The sequence below is a fragment of the Balaenoptera physalus genome (genome assembly GCF_965194825.1).
Source record: "Balaenoptera physalus genome assembly, chromosome: 2".
Lineage (NCBI taxonomy): Eukaryota > Metazoa > Chordata > Mammalia > Artiodactyla > Balaenopteridae > Balaenoptera > Balaenoptera physalus.
This window is the reverse complement of record NC_138883.1, coordinates 123,276,863-123,290,343: the sequence shown is the minus strand read 5'-3', so window position 1 is coordinate 123,290,343 and position 13,481 is coordinate 123,276,863. Positions and strand designations below refer to the sequence as shown.

Below are 13,481 nucleotides of genomic sequence, written 5' to 3'. Positions count from 1 at the left end.
CCTTTTTCCACCTTTTAGCTACTATTTCAGTAATTTTTTTAAAAAACATCTCATTGAGAGAGAATCAGGAGAATACAGAATATTGAGTATAAAGACCTGTGCATGAGTCACAGACTGAATTATCACATGGCAATAGTAGACAGTACCAAGCCTTATTAGTGAATGTGTGTCTACATCTGTGGGATCCTTGAGAGTCAGCTCTGTTGCCATAGTGACTAGTGACAATAGTCATTGCTGGGTCCTTACAATGAGAGTGTGCTGTATTTGGCTGAAACTGTTTAAACAATTTTTCTCGTGAAGTCTAATCAATCATATCTTTGCATCTTTTCTCCACACAACCCACACTCATAAAGGAACCAAATGTACTAACCACTGACATTCAATTTTCAGGTCTACATTTATTTTATTTTACATGCATACCTATATATGTATACATTTTCTCCTGTGTGCATATTTACTTATTATATATATTTTACACACATGTATGTATATGTATGTATATCTATAGATACATTTTTTAAAAAAAAACTTATATTCTTTCACAAACAAATGATTTCTCAGGAGACTTTTATGTACATATAAGCAAAGACACAAAATATAACTATATATATATATATAAGCAAAGACACTATATATACTTATTGCTGCCTTTACATACAAATAATATAATTTCATAAACTTCTGCACATTTAATTCCTGCTTACCACTATACATTTACAGGTCTGCCCATGGAAATTTCCTTCTGCTTTTTTGTTTGTTCACTTTTTAAATGTGACTTCATAATATTCCACTGTTTGTCTCTGCTATTTTTTAACCAGTTGCCTTCTGTTGGATTTTTTAGGCATTTCCAATCTTATACTGTTATAACAAAGGCTGCAATTAACATCCTGGTATTTGAAATATTCCATACATGTAGAATATACATGTAAGTCACATTTAAATAAATAGAATGACTGGTCAAGAAGTATGTATATGTAAATTTATGATTTGATAGTATCAAGTTTTCCTCTATGGAAAGTGTACCAATTACACCCCTACAAGCAATATATGAAGGTAACTATTTCCCCAACTGTCACCAGAGTGTGCTTTCAAATGTCTGGGTATTTGATAAATTGAAAGAAGAAAACTGAAACTCCATGAAGTTCTAATAAACATTATTATTGGTGATGTTTGACAACTTTTTCTATCTTTAAATCTATTTGCAGTTTGTTTTCTGCGCAAGGTCTCATCATACTTTTATTAATTTCTTCATTATATTGTCTTTTGTTTTATTGGATCACTTTATAATGTATGGAAATAAGCATCTGCCCTGTTTTATGATTTCCTTCTGGTCTAGCTCATGTGAAATTTGTTAGACTCATTTCAAGGTGGTCACATTTGTGAGGCAGTGCAGTGGTGAGAGGATGGGCCTGGGAATCACTTCACCCTGGGCATATCTCTTAACCTCCCTACAAGGGGATAACACTATGACTAATCTTAGGATGGCTGGAAGGATTAAATGAGATAATGTATCTTAGAAACGAAACTGGAACATAGTAAGCTCTGCACAGTTGCTAAAGTTATTGTCAAAATTTCCTTTAAGACTTCTGTCAGTCATGTCATAGAAAGGCATTTTTGACTCTAGGACTTTAAAAGAAAAAAAAATCCTATGTCGTTTCTGTATATTTTTGGTTTCATATTTACATTTGAAACTTTGATGTAAGTAGAATTTACACTGTATGTAAAGTATGATATTTGGAGCCCATGCATTAGTTTTCAAGGTGACTCCAGAGTTTAATCCAACAATTTTTATTTAATAATTTAAGTTATTTTTGTTTTAATATTTTTTCATAAATTCAGTTCCTATATGTGTCTGTCCATTTCTCGACCTTTTTTATATACATCTTTGATTTCACAATGAAAGTGCCAATACCTCACTTTTCACACAGCTGGCATATGATACTATGTTTTAGTATCTGGTAGGGTTCAATGGTTACTTATATTTCAATTCTAAAATATTCAAGTTGTACTGGTTTTTTTTTTTTTCCTTCATATGAACTTTCACAGACTTACCTACGTATGTATGCATGTATGTGCTTATTTATTTAAGCTATATATTATCTATTTTTACTTGTCTTAGTCTGTTTGGGCCTGTTGAAATTGAGGAGGTGGTCCTGATTTCTGAATAGGCTTTGGGGTCATCTTCCCCTGTCTTGAAGAACAGAGCATGTTCAGAGCCAAACAGCTTTTATGGTCCTGCCTGTCAAATCCAGGAAGTCTGACAGCCTTCATTCTGTCTCATCTCTGCCCCCTTAGGTTCAAACTGGCATTGTTCCTACTGGGGTGGCAGGTTCGGCCGGCGGTTCACACCTACACTAATCTCATCAACTGGTTGGTTTGCCACACCCCAAGTTTGCTCTTCTGAAGGCGCTTCCTTGTTTTTTGTAATATGAACAGGCTGAGACTTTCCAAAATCTGTATATTGTTTCCCTTTTCCCTATCAATGCTGTCTTCATTTGTCTCTGCTCATATTTTACTATAAACAGTCAGGAGGAACCAAGCTACTCCTTCAACACTTTGGTAACAAATATCTTTGGCTAGATGTCCATTTCACTGCTCACAAGTTTTATTTGCCACTTTACAACAAGGGCTACATTTTCTGTTGTCCAATAACATATTCCTTATTTCTGCCTGAGATCTCATCAGAATGGCTATTACCATCCTTATTTCTACCAATATTCTGTATATGATTTTTTGTGTGTATTCCCTGTGTATCTCTGCCTTCCTTTCTGAGCCCTCACCAGTTACTTTTAAAAGGCTCCACAGCAATATCAATTTTTCTAGCAGGCACCTCAAGACTCTTCCAACCTCTACCTATTACCAGTTCCAAAACCACTTCCACATTTTTAGGTATTTGTTACAGAAGCACCCACCTCTCACTACCCCCCCATTTCTGTCTTTCTCAGTAGAGGCTACTATAGCAGAATACCACGGACTGGGTGGCTTAAACAACAAGCCTTTATTTCTCACAGTTCTGGAGGTTGAAGTCGAGGTACCAACATGGTTGGGTTCTTGGTGAGGCTCTTTTCCTGGTTTGCAGACGGCCACGTTCTAGCTGTATCTTCATGTTGTGGTGAGAGAGTAACCATCTCTCTTATGTCTCTTCTTATTAAGGCACTAATCCCATTCTCGAGGGCTTCACCCTCATGACCAAATTACCTCCAAATACCACCACATTGGGGATTAGGGGTTCAACATATGAATGGGGGGGGGCACAAACATTCAGTCCAAAGGAGTAATTTATTAGGATTTTGTCAAGTACATAAATGAACTTAAAGAACTGACACATTAATATGTTGATTTTTCCTATCAAATTCCATGATATACATTTTCACTTCAAGTATTCTTTAAGAATAATTGCTTATCTTGTTAAAGTGTTTCCTTTTGTAGCTTTTTCAGATTTATTGTTACTTATTTCTATACACTTTAATGTATTGTTTCCATAAAAAATGTGTCCATTAAATTTTCAATATCTTTATATGTGAAACATTAATTTTTGTTAGCATCTTACTGAATTTTTTTGAAGTTTTCCAGATAGTTTTGGATTTTCAACACAAAATATTATATTATCTCAGAGAGATAATTTTACATCCTTCTTTGAAAGTTTCGTATGCCTCATTTGTTTTATTTTGCATGCAATTGCATTGGTTATCAAAATAACACTAACTGGCAGTGCAGGGATGGGGTCTACTTGTTTTTGCCTGATCACAGGAGATAATTCTATGATCACATTCCTTTGCCTTATTAAAAGAATAAAAATGCTGAAATACTTTTTTTATTCTGGTTTTTACTAATTTTAAATTTTGCATCTTTTTCACAATAAATCATATTTCATATTATGAAATGATTTTCATAAATAAACCATATTTCAATAAATCACTTAATCATTTGTGTGTAAATGTGCATGTGTACTACACAGTACCATGAAATAATAATTTGGTATAAATTATGCATCATACAATGGAATATCACACAGCCATAAACAGGAAGGAAATCCTGCCATTTGCAACAACATGGATGATCCCTGAGGCATTATGCTATGTGAAATAAATTAGACAGAGAAAGACAAATGCTATATGATCTCATTCATAGGTGGAATCTAAAAAAAAAAAAAACCAAACTCATAGAAACAGGGAGGAGATTGGTGGCTGCCAGGATAGGGGAGTGGAAGGTGGGGGAAATGGATGATGGTGGTCAAAGAGTACAAATTTCCAGTTATAAGATAAATAGGTTCCAGGGATGTAATGTGCAGCATGGTGACTATAGTTAATACTACTGTACTGTATATTTTAAAGTGACTAAAACAGTTGATTTTAAAAGTTCTCACCACACACACACAAAATTGTAACTATGTGAGGTGATGGACATTAACTAAACTTATCGTGGCAATCATTTTGCAATATATACATATATCAAATCATACATTTTACAACTTAAACTTACACAATTTTATGTCAATTATATCTCAGTAAAGCTGAAAAAAATAACAAAACAAAATAAAACCACATAAGTTGTCCTACTTTCCATTTTCCATTTGGTAATAATTTCCAAATTGTGTAAAATAGCACTGAAATTATTTGTTCTTTAAAGGTTTTATGAAAATCCCTGTTTTTAGGGAAAACTGCATTCTGTGAAATAATTTATTCATGTTAAATGGTAGGTTATATTTTGTGAAGCTACTGTTTAATTAATTACATGTGCCTAGAAAATTATCAATTTCTTTCAAGTTTTGCAATTAATTGGCATCTGATTGAGTAATGTTCTTTCTTATGTTTCTTTAATAGAATCTCTGTGGTGAACCCCTATTAGGTGAATGTGTGTGCAACTGTGTATGGGCACTTTGTTTCTCTTTTTTCCTCGTTTTCTTAAGTTGGATAATGGTTTATCTATTTTATAATTTAAAAAATATCAAATCAGTCTTAATATTTAAATTTTCTCTATTATTTATTGTTTTCATTTCCTTTGCTTTCTTTAGTTATGTGCTTTTGTGACTGTGCATTTAAAAAATTATAGATGTATACTATATACATGTATACATATACATATATAGTTAACATACCTCATACACCTGTATGGTACATAAAATTATATTCATCATGAATTTAGTGTTTTTTTCAGATATACGAAGATGCTCAAATCATTATTTCTTTCGATGTATTAAGATAAAAGTATTTTCTCATGTTCTACCATCCTGTTACCTGGAATATAACCTACTCTTTCCTTATGTACCCTTCTACCGTGCTACTTTTTTGTTAAATTTTCATTTGAGATTTTTTGGCATCGATATTCACAAATGAGATTGGGCTCTAGTTATCTTTGTATTGTACTGTATTGGAAACATTCTGATACCAATGTTAGGTGTCATTCATATGTTTCGTAAGTGTCCCCTTTCTTCTCTTCTCTGGAATGATTTATATAGCATTGCAATCTATTTAAAGCTTTTAGTAAATTTCTGGGACAAATGTCTTCTGCTCTTCTCTTTTTTGGGCACTCAGGGGCATAAGTACATTCCTGATAACTTTCTTTAATTTTTCATTAGCAATTGGTTTAGTTTGATTTACTTTGTCTTTTAGATTGTTGCTTGGAAAATTATGTTGAAAATTTTAAATTCCTATCACATTTCCAAGTGCACTTGCCTCAGTGTAACAAGGGTTTATCTCCCATTTCTTTGGTGTCTTCTTTTCTCTGATTAATTCCTACTCATTGTTTCCTATTTTGTTTAATTGCATTTCTACCTTTATTTGTGATTACATTAGTGGTTTATCTGTATATCAATTTTTTTTATAAAAGCAGCTTTTACATCTGCATTTTATGATCCACTAATTTTTGCTTTAATCTTTCTTAATTCTTTCTGCTTACCAGTGTGTGTGTGTGTGTGTGTGTGTGTGTGTCTGAATGTTGTAGTTTCTTTAAAATTTACAGATTTGGATGTCTATTTAATTATGTAATTTGTCTTTCTAGATACTGTATATTAGTATTTAAGATTAGTTTTACTCTGAGCACAGATTCAGCACTATCCTACAGATTATGGTATATATAAATTTTCATTACCTTATTCTATCCTTCTAGAAGATTTTGAATTCACTCTTTCATCAAATTATTTTTGAGAGAGATATTTAAAAGAATTTTCATGTGGTAGTGGTTTATTTTCTTGTATTGACATCAGAGAATGTTGCCTGTACTAATAATTTCTCAATTTGACAGTTTCACTGTGATCTAATACACAGTCAATTATTTTTTGTTAGTGATCAACACTGGAAAATGTGCTATGCTATATTTTCTTAATGGGAAAATTCTGACATGTATTAATTTATTTCTTTGCACTAGTGTTGGGTTATTTTCCAAACATTCCTTTTCCCATCCCCACCCAAATTTCATTCTACACTTAGGTTGTAGTTTAGCATCTGCTGTGGAAACAGAAACCACACCCCCGTGATGTTCACAAAAGTGAAAAATGGAACACCATATAGGCATCAATTATGAACTGGAAATCTTTCCCTTTAAGTCACTGATATTCAGTAAATGGATTTAGTGACGGAGTCCTAGGTAAATTCTTAGCATGTTTGTAAGTCTTTACATCCACCAAATTTAGGTACATGAAGAATAAGAAAATCAGATTTGCTTCACCCAGGCATTCTTTGTGTGGTTAGAATGACACTCTATACGGCACGAGCCCCAGGGGCTGAATCCATGTGTCTCCTGGAGGAGGGGCAGCATACATTCTGAATCACTCACAGAGCAAAACTTTGTATGGCAAGGGCTCCTTTGTTCCTGACTGCAGCAGGGGTGGCTCAGCTGTCCTTATGGGCAGGCCCTTCGGACACTTCACCCAGCTTCGGATGTGCTGACATCCCTGTTATTCGATCTCTTTCTGAATAAGCTGATGAGGGAAAAGGGAATCCTATTTTTTAAAAATATCATCTTACTTCTTATTTTCCTCATGTAGGCATCTGTCACAAATAATATGATTTTTTTTCTTGTTTGCTATATTTTCAGGAATTGAATAGCACATTTTTAGTTTTAGCTGAATGACTTTTGCTAAAAAATTTACTTGGTCTTTTTGAAATTATGAACATAAAGGTAATGTTCCTACTACCTAAGAAAATAATCATAAAATAATAACGTTACCTTAACACAAGTTCCAAAGTTTCCCAAAGAGAAAAACTTGGTGGAGTTTTAATTCTTGTGCAAGCTTTTCTCAGGTTTACAAACACACATAAATACCACTTTTATACATGCTGTTTTAAAAATACCACCTATGTTTCAAGCTTTGTCCAGGTTACATTTGATCCTCACAACAACCCTGTAAAATAGGTGGTGTTATACCCATTTCTCATATAAAGAAACTGAGGTATAGGAAACTTAAATAACTTGCTCCTGACTGCAGGGCTGGTAAGAAGCAGAGTCGGGATTCTAGTCATCCTTTGTCTGTCTCCCAAACCATTTTATCTTCTATACACCCTTGTCACACGCTATCTCCTGATCTTTATTATGATTGTTTGGTTCAAGATACTATTTGAATAGAAATGTGATATTTCACAACATTAGGTAGTGCATATTAGGACAAACTTTTCAAAGTTTTCTGTGCTTGGTTTAAAATGCCCTACTTGACAGCATCGCCACCACTCAGAGCTCATGTTTTGAGCCTCTGGTTTCATTGTGGTCTTTGAGAGTGCCCCATCTGGTCCTATTCTTTGGTTGTTTGGTTATCTAAGCCCCCTTTCCCCTGCATGACTAGGGCAGCCTGGGGGTAGAAATATGTTTGGATTTCATTTGGAATCACTCACCCTACATGCCAGCAATAGCCAGGCATCCAGGGCCTTTTGACTGATGAATTATTTGGATAACAAGAATCTAGAGGGGAAGGACCCCAGTGAAACAGGCTGACACTTACCCACAGAATCAGGAATCATGTAAGAAGGGAGAGGCAGTGTACAAATATGGGCAGCTGAGGCACATTCTGAGCAGTGGACTAAGAAATACGGAGTCTGGCAGCCCACAGATAAAGCGCCAGGGCTCCCACATCTGTAGCTCATTTATGCCCATCTCTGTCCCACCCGGCTAAACCTCCATGTAAAGACTTCACATGTGTTTCCAGTAGCTATATTTAGTGGGTCCACCTGCTCTCAGTTATACATGTGGGGCAAGGGGCAGCATGGTGCCTGTGCTCTGGAAATATACTACCTGAGGTCCATTCGCTGTTCCACTAATTCATGCCTATGGGTCAGGGCTATATGGGCAAGTCATTTAACCCCTCTATCTTATTTATCTCATCATGACGGTGCTAAAAATTATAGCAAGTACCTCATAAGGTGGTTTTGAGAATTAAATCAGTGCTTTGAAGAGTATAAACTCTGTAAATGCACCCTGTCTTTGTTGCACAGTCAGGGAAGTCTGTATCTCCTGTGCCTTAGGCCCCCAGGATACTTTCAGCTATCTTGGCCAGGAGGAGAGTTTTCTGCAGTTGATATACAGCGTTTTATACAGGTCAATTAGGTAAACTATTAAAATTGTGCTATTCAACTCACATTCTTTCTTTCTTTGCTTGTTCAGTTACTGAGAAGAGGTATTCAAATTGTCTACCAAGATTCTGTAGTTTTCTTATCAATTATTTATTTGTATATCTAATCTTATGGTACCAAACATAAAATTGGAATAGTTTTATCTTCCTGGTAAATTATAATTTCATGTTTATATATCATCTTTATTTATCTCCAGCCATGTATTTATCCTTAATGTGAACTCTATCCGTGCTCAAAAGTCACAGCACCTCCGATTAATTTTTCATCCTTTACTTATAATGTTTCTGTATTCTTCTATTGTAGGTGTGTATTTTAAACAGCATATAGTTTCATTTTAATTTTAATCAAGTCTGCTAATCTTTGAGTTTTAGTTTTTAAACCAATTCCATTTAATATAATTACGGTATATTTGTGTTATAAACTTTCCAAATTACTATTGTATTTAGCTTTTGTCACTTTCCGTATTTCATTTATTATCTTTCCATTCTTGCATTCTGACTGATTTCAAAATGTTTACTGTTCTTTACCTTTTAAAATCTTGCCACTTTTATGTTGAAAACTTTTGTCAAAAGCCCCTTCTTTGGAATGTCTAGAGATGACACAAAATATTGAACACAAAGAACTGTGTATGTGAGTCCAGGACTGTGCTGTTATAAAGATCAATGAGATGGTGGCTGAACTGCACGGGAATTCACATTTCTGTACTGATAACAGCAATGAGCTATTAATGCCATCACAGGAATTACCAATGTCGTATTTTGTAAATATTTGCCACATTTGGAAAGAGCCACTCAAATAGCTGTTTTCATTAGATGCTAATCACTGAAGCTGTGAAAGGGACAGAACGATTATTCATGTACCTCACACTCACACAACACCAAATCCTATCAGCCTTTGACCTTCAGCTTCCAGCTCTGTATTTATTTTACTAAATAAACATTATATTATGGCATACACCTCTAAATATATTTTTAAATACATAACTTTCATACACATTAATATGCATATGTATGTATATATAGAATTCTGAAATATATACTTCCAAATATAAATAATTTCACATCAAGCTAAACAGGATAAAAACATGTAAACATATGCACCTGGTTCTGGTCAAGTAAAGCACACAACCACAAGGTAACCACAAGTTAAAGAGTGCACTTTTAGGGGAACAGGGGAAGGAACAGACGTGTAAACAACAGAGATGCTGAAGCTGCACCACAAAGCCCCACGAGGGTCCATTTCTTAAGACTGAAGTAGCAAAAAGCTCCTTGTTCAGTTAAGACTTCTCCTTTCACCCTGTCACATTTATTCTTGAGGGGCTTCAAAATGAGTGTGGAAATTCTGTAAACACTAGACTAGAACTGAGTCAATCCTGTTGAAAACAGAGATGACAAAATAAACCATAAACTGACAGTCATATTAATTTCTCCAAACAGTAACTTTAAGGACGTTTTGTTACTTTTTAACACAGTGAAACACCATAATCCTGGGGAGCAAGAAATGGGAATGGGCAAGAAAACAGTGATGGATGCTCTATACAAATGGTTTCCGCAGCCCCTGTAAGTGACAGATGTGTCTATAAACAAAACACAGGCAAGAGCAGATGACAGAGCTTCAGCACACCAGACAACATGCCACAGCATAATGCCACAGATTCAAATTGAAATATTCTTCCAGCTCACAATGAAGCAAGTCCCATCGGGCCTCCGTGAAGGGGAGCTCACTAGCTCCCAGTGAAAGAAAACACTTACACAACAGATTGGCCAGCCAAAGCATGACAAGCTCTTTTTTACTGCTTTTAAAGGGCATGTTGCCCTCTCCCACCTGCAGAGGCTCGAAAAGTTGACCGCGGCAAGTACTGGACGCCTCAGCACCCTGCCTCTGAGGCTCCTCTCCCTGGCCCTCAGGGAACGCATGTCTGTAAAAACAGTTCTCTCCAAATGGGCAGACCCTGCCTCGAGCAAAATACCTGCAGGTCTTGTGGCTCATTGCCTCCAAGTACTGCTGAATAAGTTTCTGCTTCTCTTCCTCCTCCTCCACCCAGAATTCACTGGGAATGACAAAGGTGGAGATGACCCTGCACTGCGGGCAGGACTTGACGACCCTGCTCCCAAACTGTCTGGCACTCCTCCACCTGCGGATACACTTAAGACAGTAGGTGTGGTTGCAGCTGGAGAGAATGCCAAAGCGGCAATCATTCAAGTTGGCTTTCTCATAGACAACCTCCATGCAGATGCCACACACTTTGTCCGCACTGCGCTGCACAGCAAACGAGAGCTCCATATTCTTCTCGTGTGCTTCAATGCAGGCCTTTACATGGTCTGCCCTCTGGGCACCGTCCACAGGGTGCAAGACCTGCAGCCCACACATATCACATATATCTCCGTGGAGATAGATACAACTCTGCCCACGAAAGCACTGCCCCACGATAGCATCGCGGCAAAGCTGCTTCCCCATGCCCAAGGCAATCTGCTCCCTCTCAGTCACCGAGCTCTGCAGAGGAGCCTCGGAGACAGAAGGGGCCATGCGGCCCCGATAGGGTTGCCCGGGAACAAACTCAACGGCACCCTCCCAGCCTTCTGCACCTGCTCCTCCGGCAGCTTCAAGGCCTGCCTTGTCTGTCTTAGCTTCAAAGAAACCCCTTTCAGCAGCCGAGCCAATCAGAGGCAAGGAGCGTGAGGACGCAGCAGGGGGGGCTTCCGCCACTTCCTGAGGCAGGGGCTCCATGTGCGCAGCCGTGCTGGGGCCGCTGTCTGCAGAGGCCTGGGGCAACAAGCCGTGGCCTTCGCTGGCCACCTGCCGGCCCGAGAGGTCGTGGGAGTATCGGCAGTTCTCCCCCTCCTTGCACAGCCCATGCAGATAATACCTGCAGACGACTTGCTTTGTCCAGCTGCCGCTGCTCCGGCCTTGCAGCCATCTGGGCGTAGCCCCTCCCCATGAGGCCTGGGCGGGCCTCAGACGTGACGGGCGGAAGGGGGCCGGGCCTGGAGCCGAAGACCACCGGGAGGCTGGGCGCACCGGGACGCTGGGCCGGGGGGTGCCCTCCCCCGCTGCCTCGGCACCCCCAGAGGCCCCAGCTGCCTCGTAGGGTTCTGTGGGAGCTGCAGGCTCTTCCATGGCAGCTTCTTCTCCCCGAAATGGTGCCGGAACTTCCCTGGTGTCTCTTCCTTTCGGGCTTGAGGCCCGGAGGCCAGGAGCCAGCTCGTGGGCTCCTCCCTAGAAGATGTGCATCTCTTTTCCCTCTCCCCCGCTCCCTGCTTCCTGTGCCTGTGTTCCTACTTCCTTCTCTAGGCAGGCGCGGCGGACACTTCCTGTGGGGGCAACGTCAGTCCTCCACCGGGTCGGTGCACAGTTGGTCCGGCGGGAATGGTGACCGGCTTCCTCCTGTGTTCGCAGCCGGCAGCGCTGCCCGCCCTCCGCTCCGGCGCTGCCCCTGCTCTGCTGCGCTCGGCCCCTCGCCGTCCCGCGGCTCTTCTGACCGAAGGAATCACAGCCCTTTGAGGTTTTTAATGCAATCTGTTCCAGTGTTCCTTCACACGCATTGATTTCGTTGCTTTTTCATACGTGTCTATTGAAAGCATCATAATCCTCGTGTATTTTTATTGCTCCCGTGTAAAGTTCGTCTTATTTCTGAACCATCTCACATATGAATTTTATAAATGCTTTGTCTGTTCACTCCGTTTTGTCTGTGGGTCTTATTTTTTAAATTCTTTTTATTTCTGGGTTTCTTGACTGTCACTGGTGGAAGCCTTATTTATTTAGTTGTGTTGACAAGACCTGATTTCTTCTGCTCTTTGTTTTCGGGAAATTCTTACGGGCTTAGGTTGGAAAGGCTTTTCGCCAGTGAGCCATGAGCAGGTTTCTGATCTGAGGCCACTTTAGCGCTTTTCAGCTGTCTTAGCTTATTGTGGATTGCAGGGCTCCCCTCCCACTGTGCAGAAGCTGCAGACTTCATTGGTCCTGATGCTGGCCTAATAAGCCACTGTCCCCTTTGTGTCCCCTTTGGCTTTTATTTTCTCTTGCTGGTTAACTCACAGTGGCTCTTTGTGTCCCTTTCTTTCTTTCACCCAGTTTTGTACGGTATTGTGCTGGGCCAGCCTTTCATAATATATTCTCTACCCTTCTGCCCATGAGTGGTGCTTTTTAATTTCTACGCCTGAGCTGTCATTTTGCAGATATATTTTAATAGATTAGTAAAAAAAAATTATTTTCCTAAATATAAAGAGTACTTATGGATGTATACTGAATTTTATCATGTAGTTTTCTGCATTTCTTAAGAGCTGATCACGTTATTTTCTCTTTATTGTGTTATTGCGGTTATTTTCACTGACAGATTTTTCAAATGTTTAACTTACCATTTTTTTTCCAAGAATAAAGCTTTCTGGTATGATTTATTATCATTTTATATATTATTGGATTTTGTTTGCTTAAACAAGTTTCTTAGAGGGAATTTTATGGTCCAAATTTATATTTTAAAATGGAAGAAAGTATGAATATAGCAGAGAAATTACATTGAAGTAAATAATGGAGATAAGAAATTAAAGAAAAACAAACATTAAGTAGGGGGAATTAATCAAAATCCTTTGAAAGGATTATTGAACCTGATAAATTTCTCGTGAAATTTATCAAGAAAAAATGAAGAAGGCTCAAATAACCAAGATGAGAAATTTAAAAAGTGGTATCACTACATTAATAACAGATATTAAAAATCATGTGTGTATATCAGATACAAGGTTAGGCCATTAAATTTGAAAATTTGTGAAATGGTCATATTTCTAGAAACATATTTATTAATAAAAATGACAGGACCAGAAATAAAGAACATAAGTATTGATCTGTTAGATAAATTAAATCTGTAATTAAAAATAATTCCATAAATGAAAGCTTTTAAGGTTTTCCATCTGAAATAAATAGAAAGGC

The 13,481-nt window shown here is 38.0% G+C and overlaps 1 protein-coding gene across 2 annotated transcripts in view; it reads right to left on the bottom strand.

The window, feature by feature from the left end:
- Window positions 1-13,481, bottom strand: part of MKRN3 (makorin ring finger protein 3) — a 380,445-nt gene that overhangs the window by 20,941 nt on the left and 346,023 nt on the right. For both annotated transcript variants that reach the window (XM_082450787.1, XM_082450786.1), the window contains exon 2: window positions 1-13,481. This exon is cut by the window's left edge and continues 20,941 nt beyond it; it is cut by the window's right edge. In XM_082450787.1, coding sequence (XP_082306913.1) covers window positions 10,176-11,678 — 1,503 coding nt within the window. In that variant the 5' untranslated portion in view covers window positions 11,679-13,481 and the 3' untranslated portion in view covers window positions 1-10,175.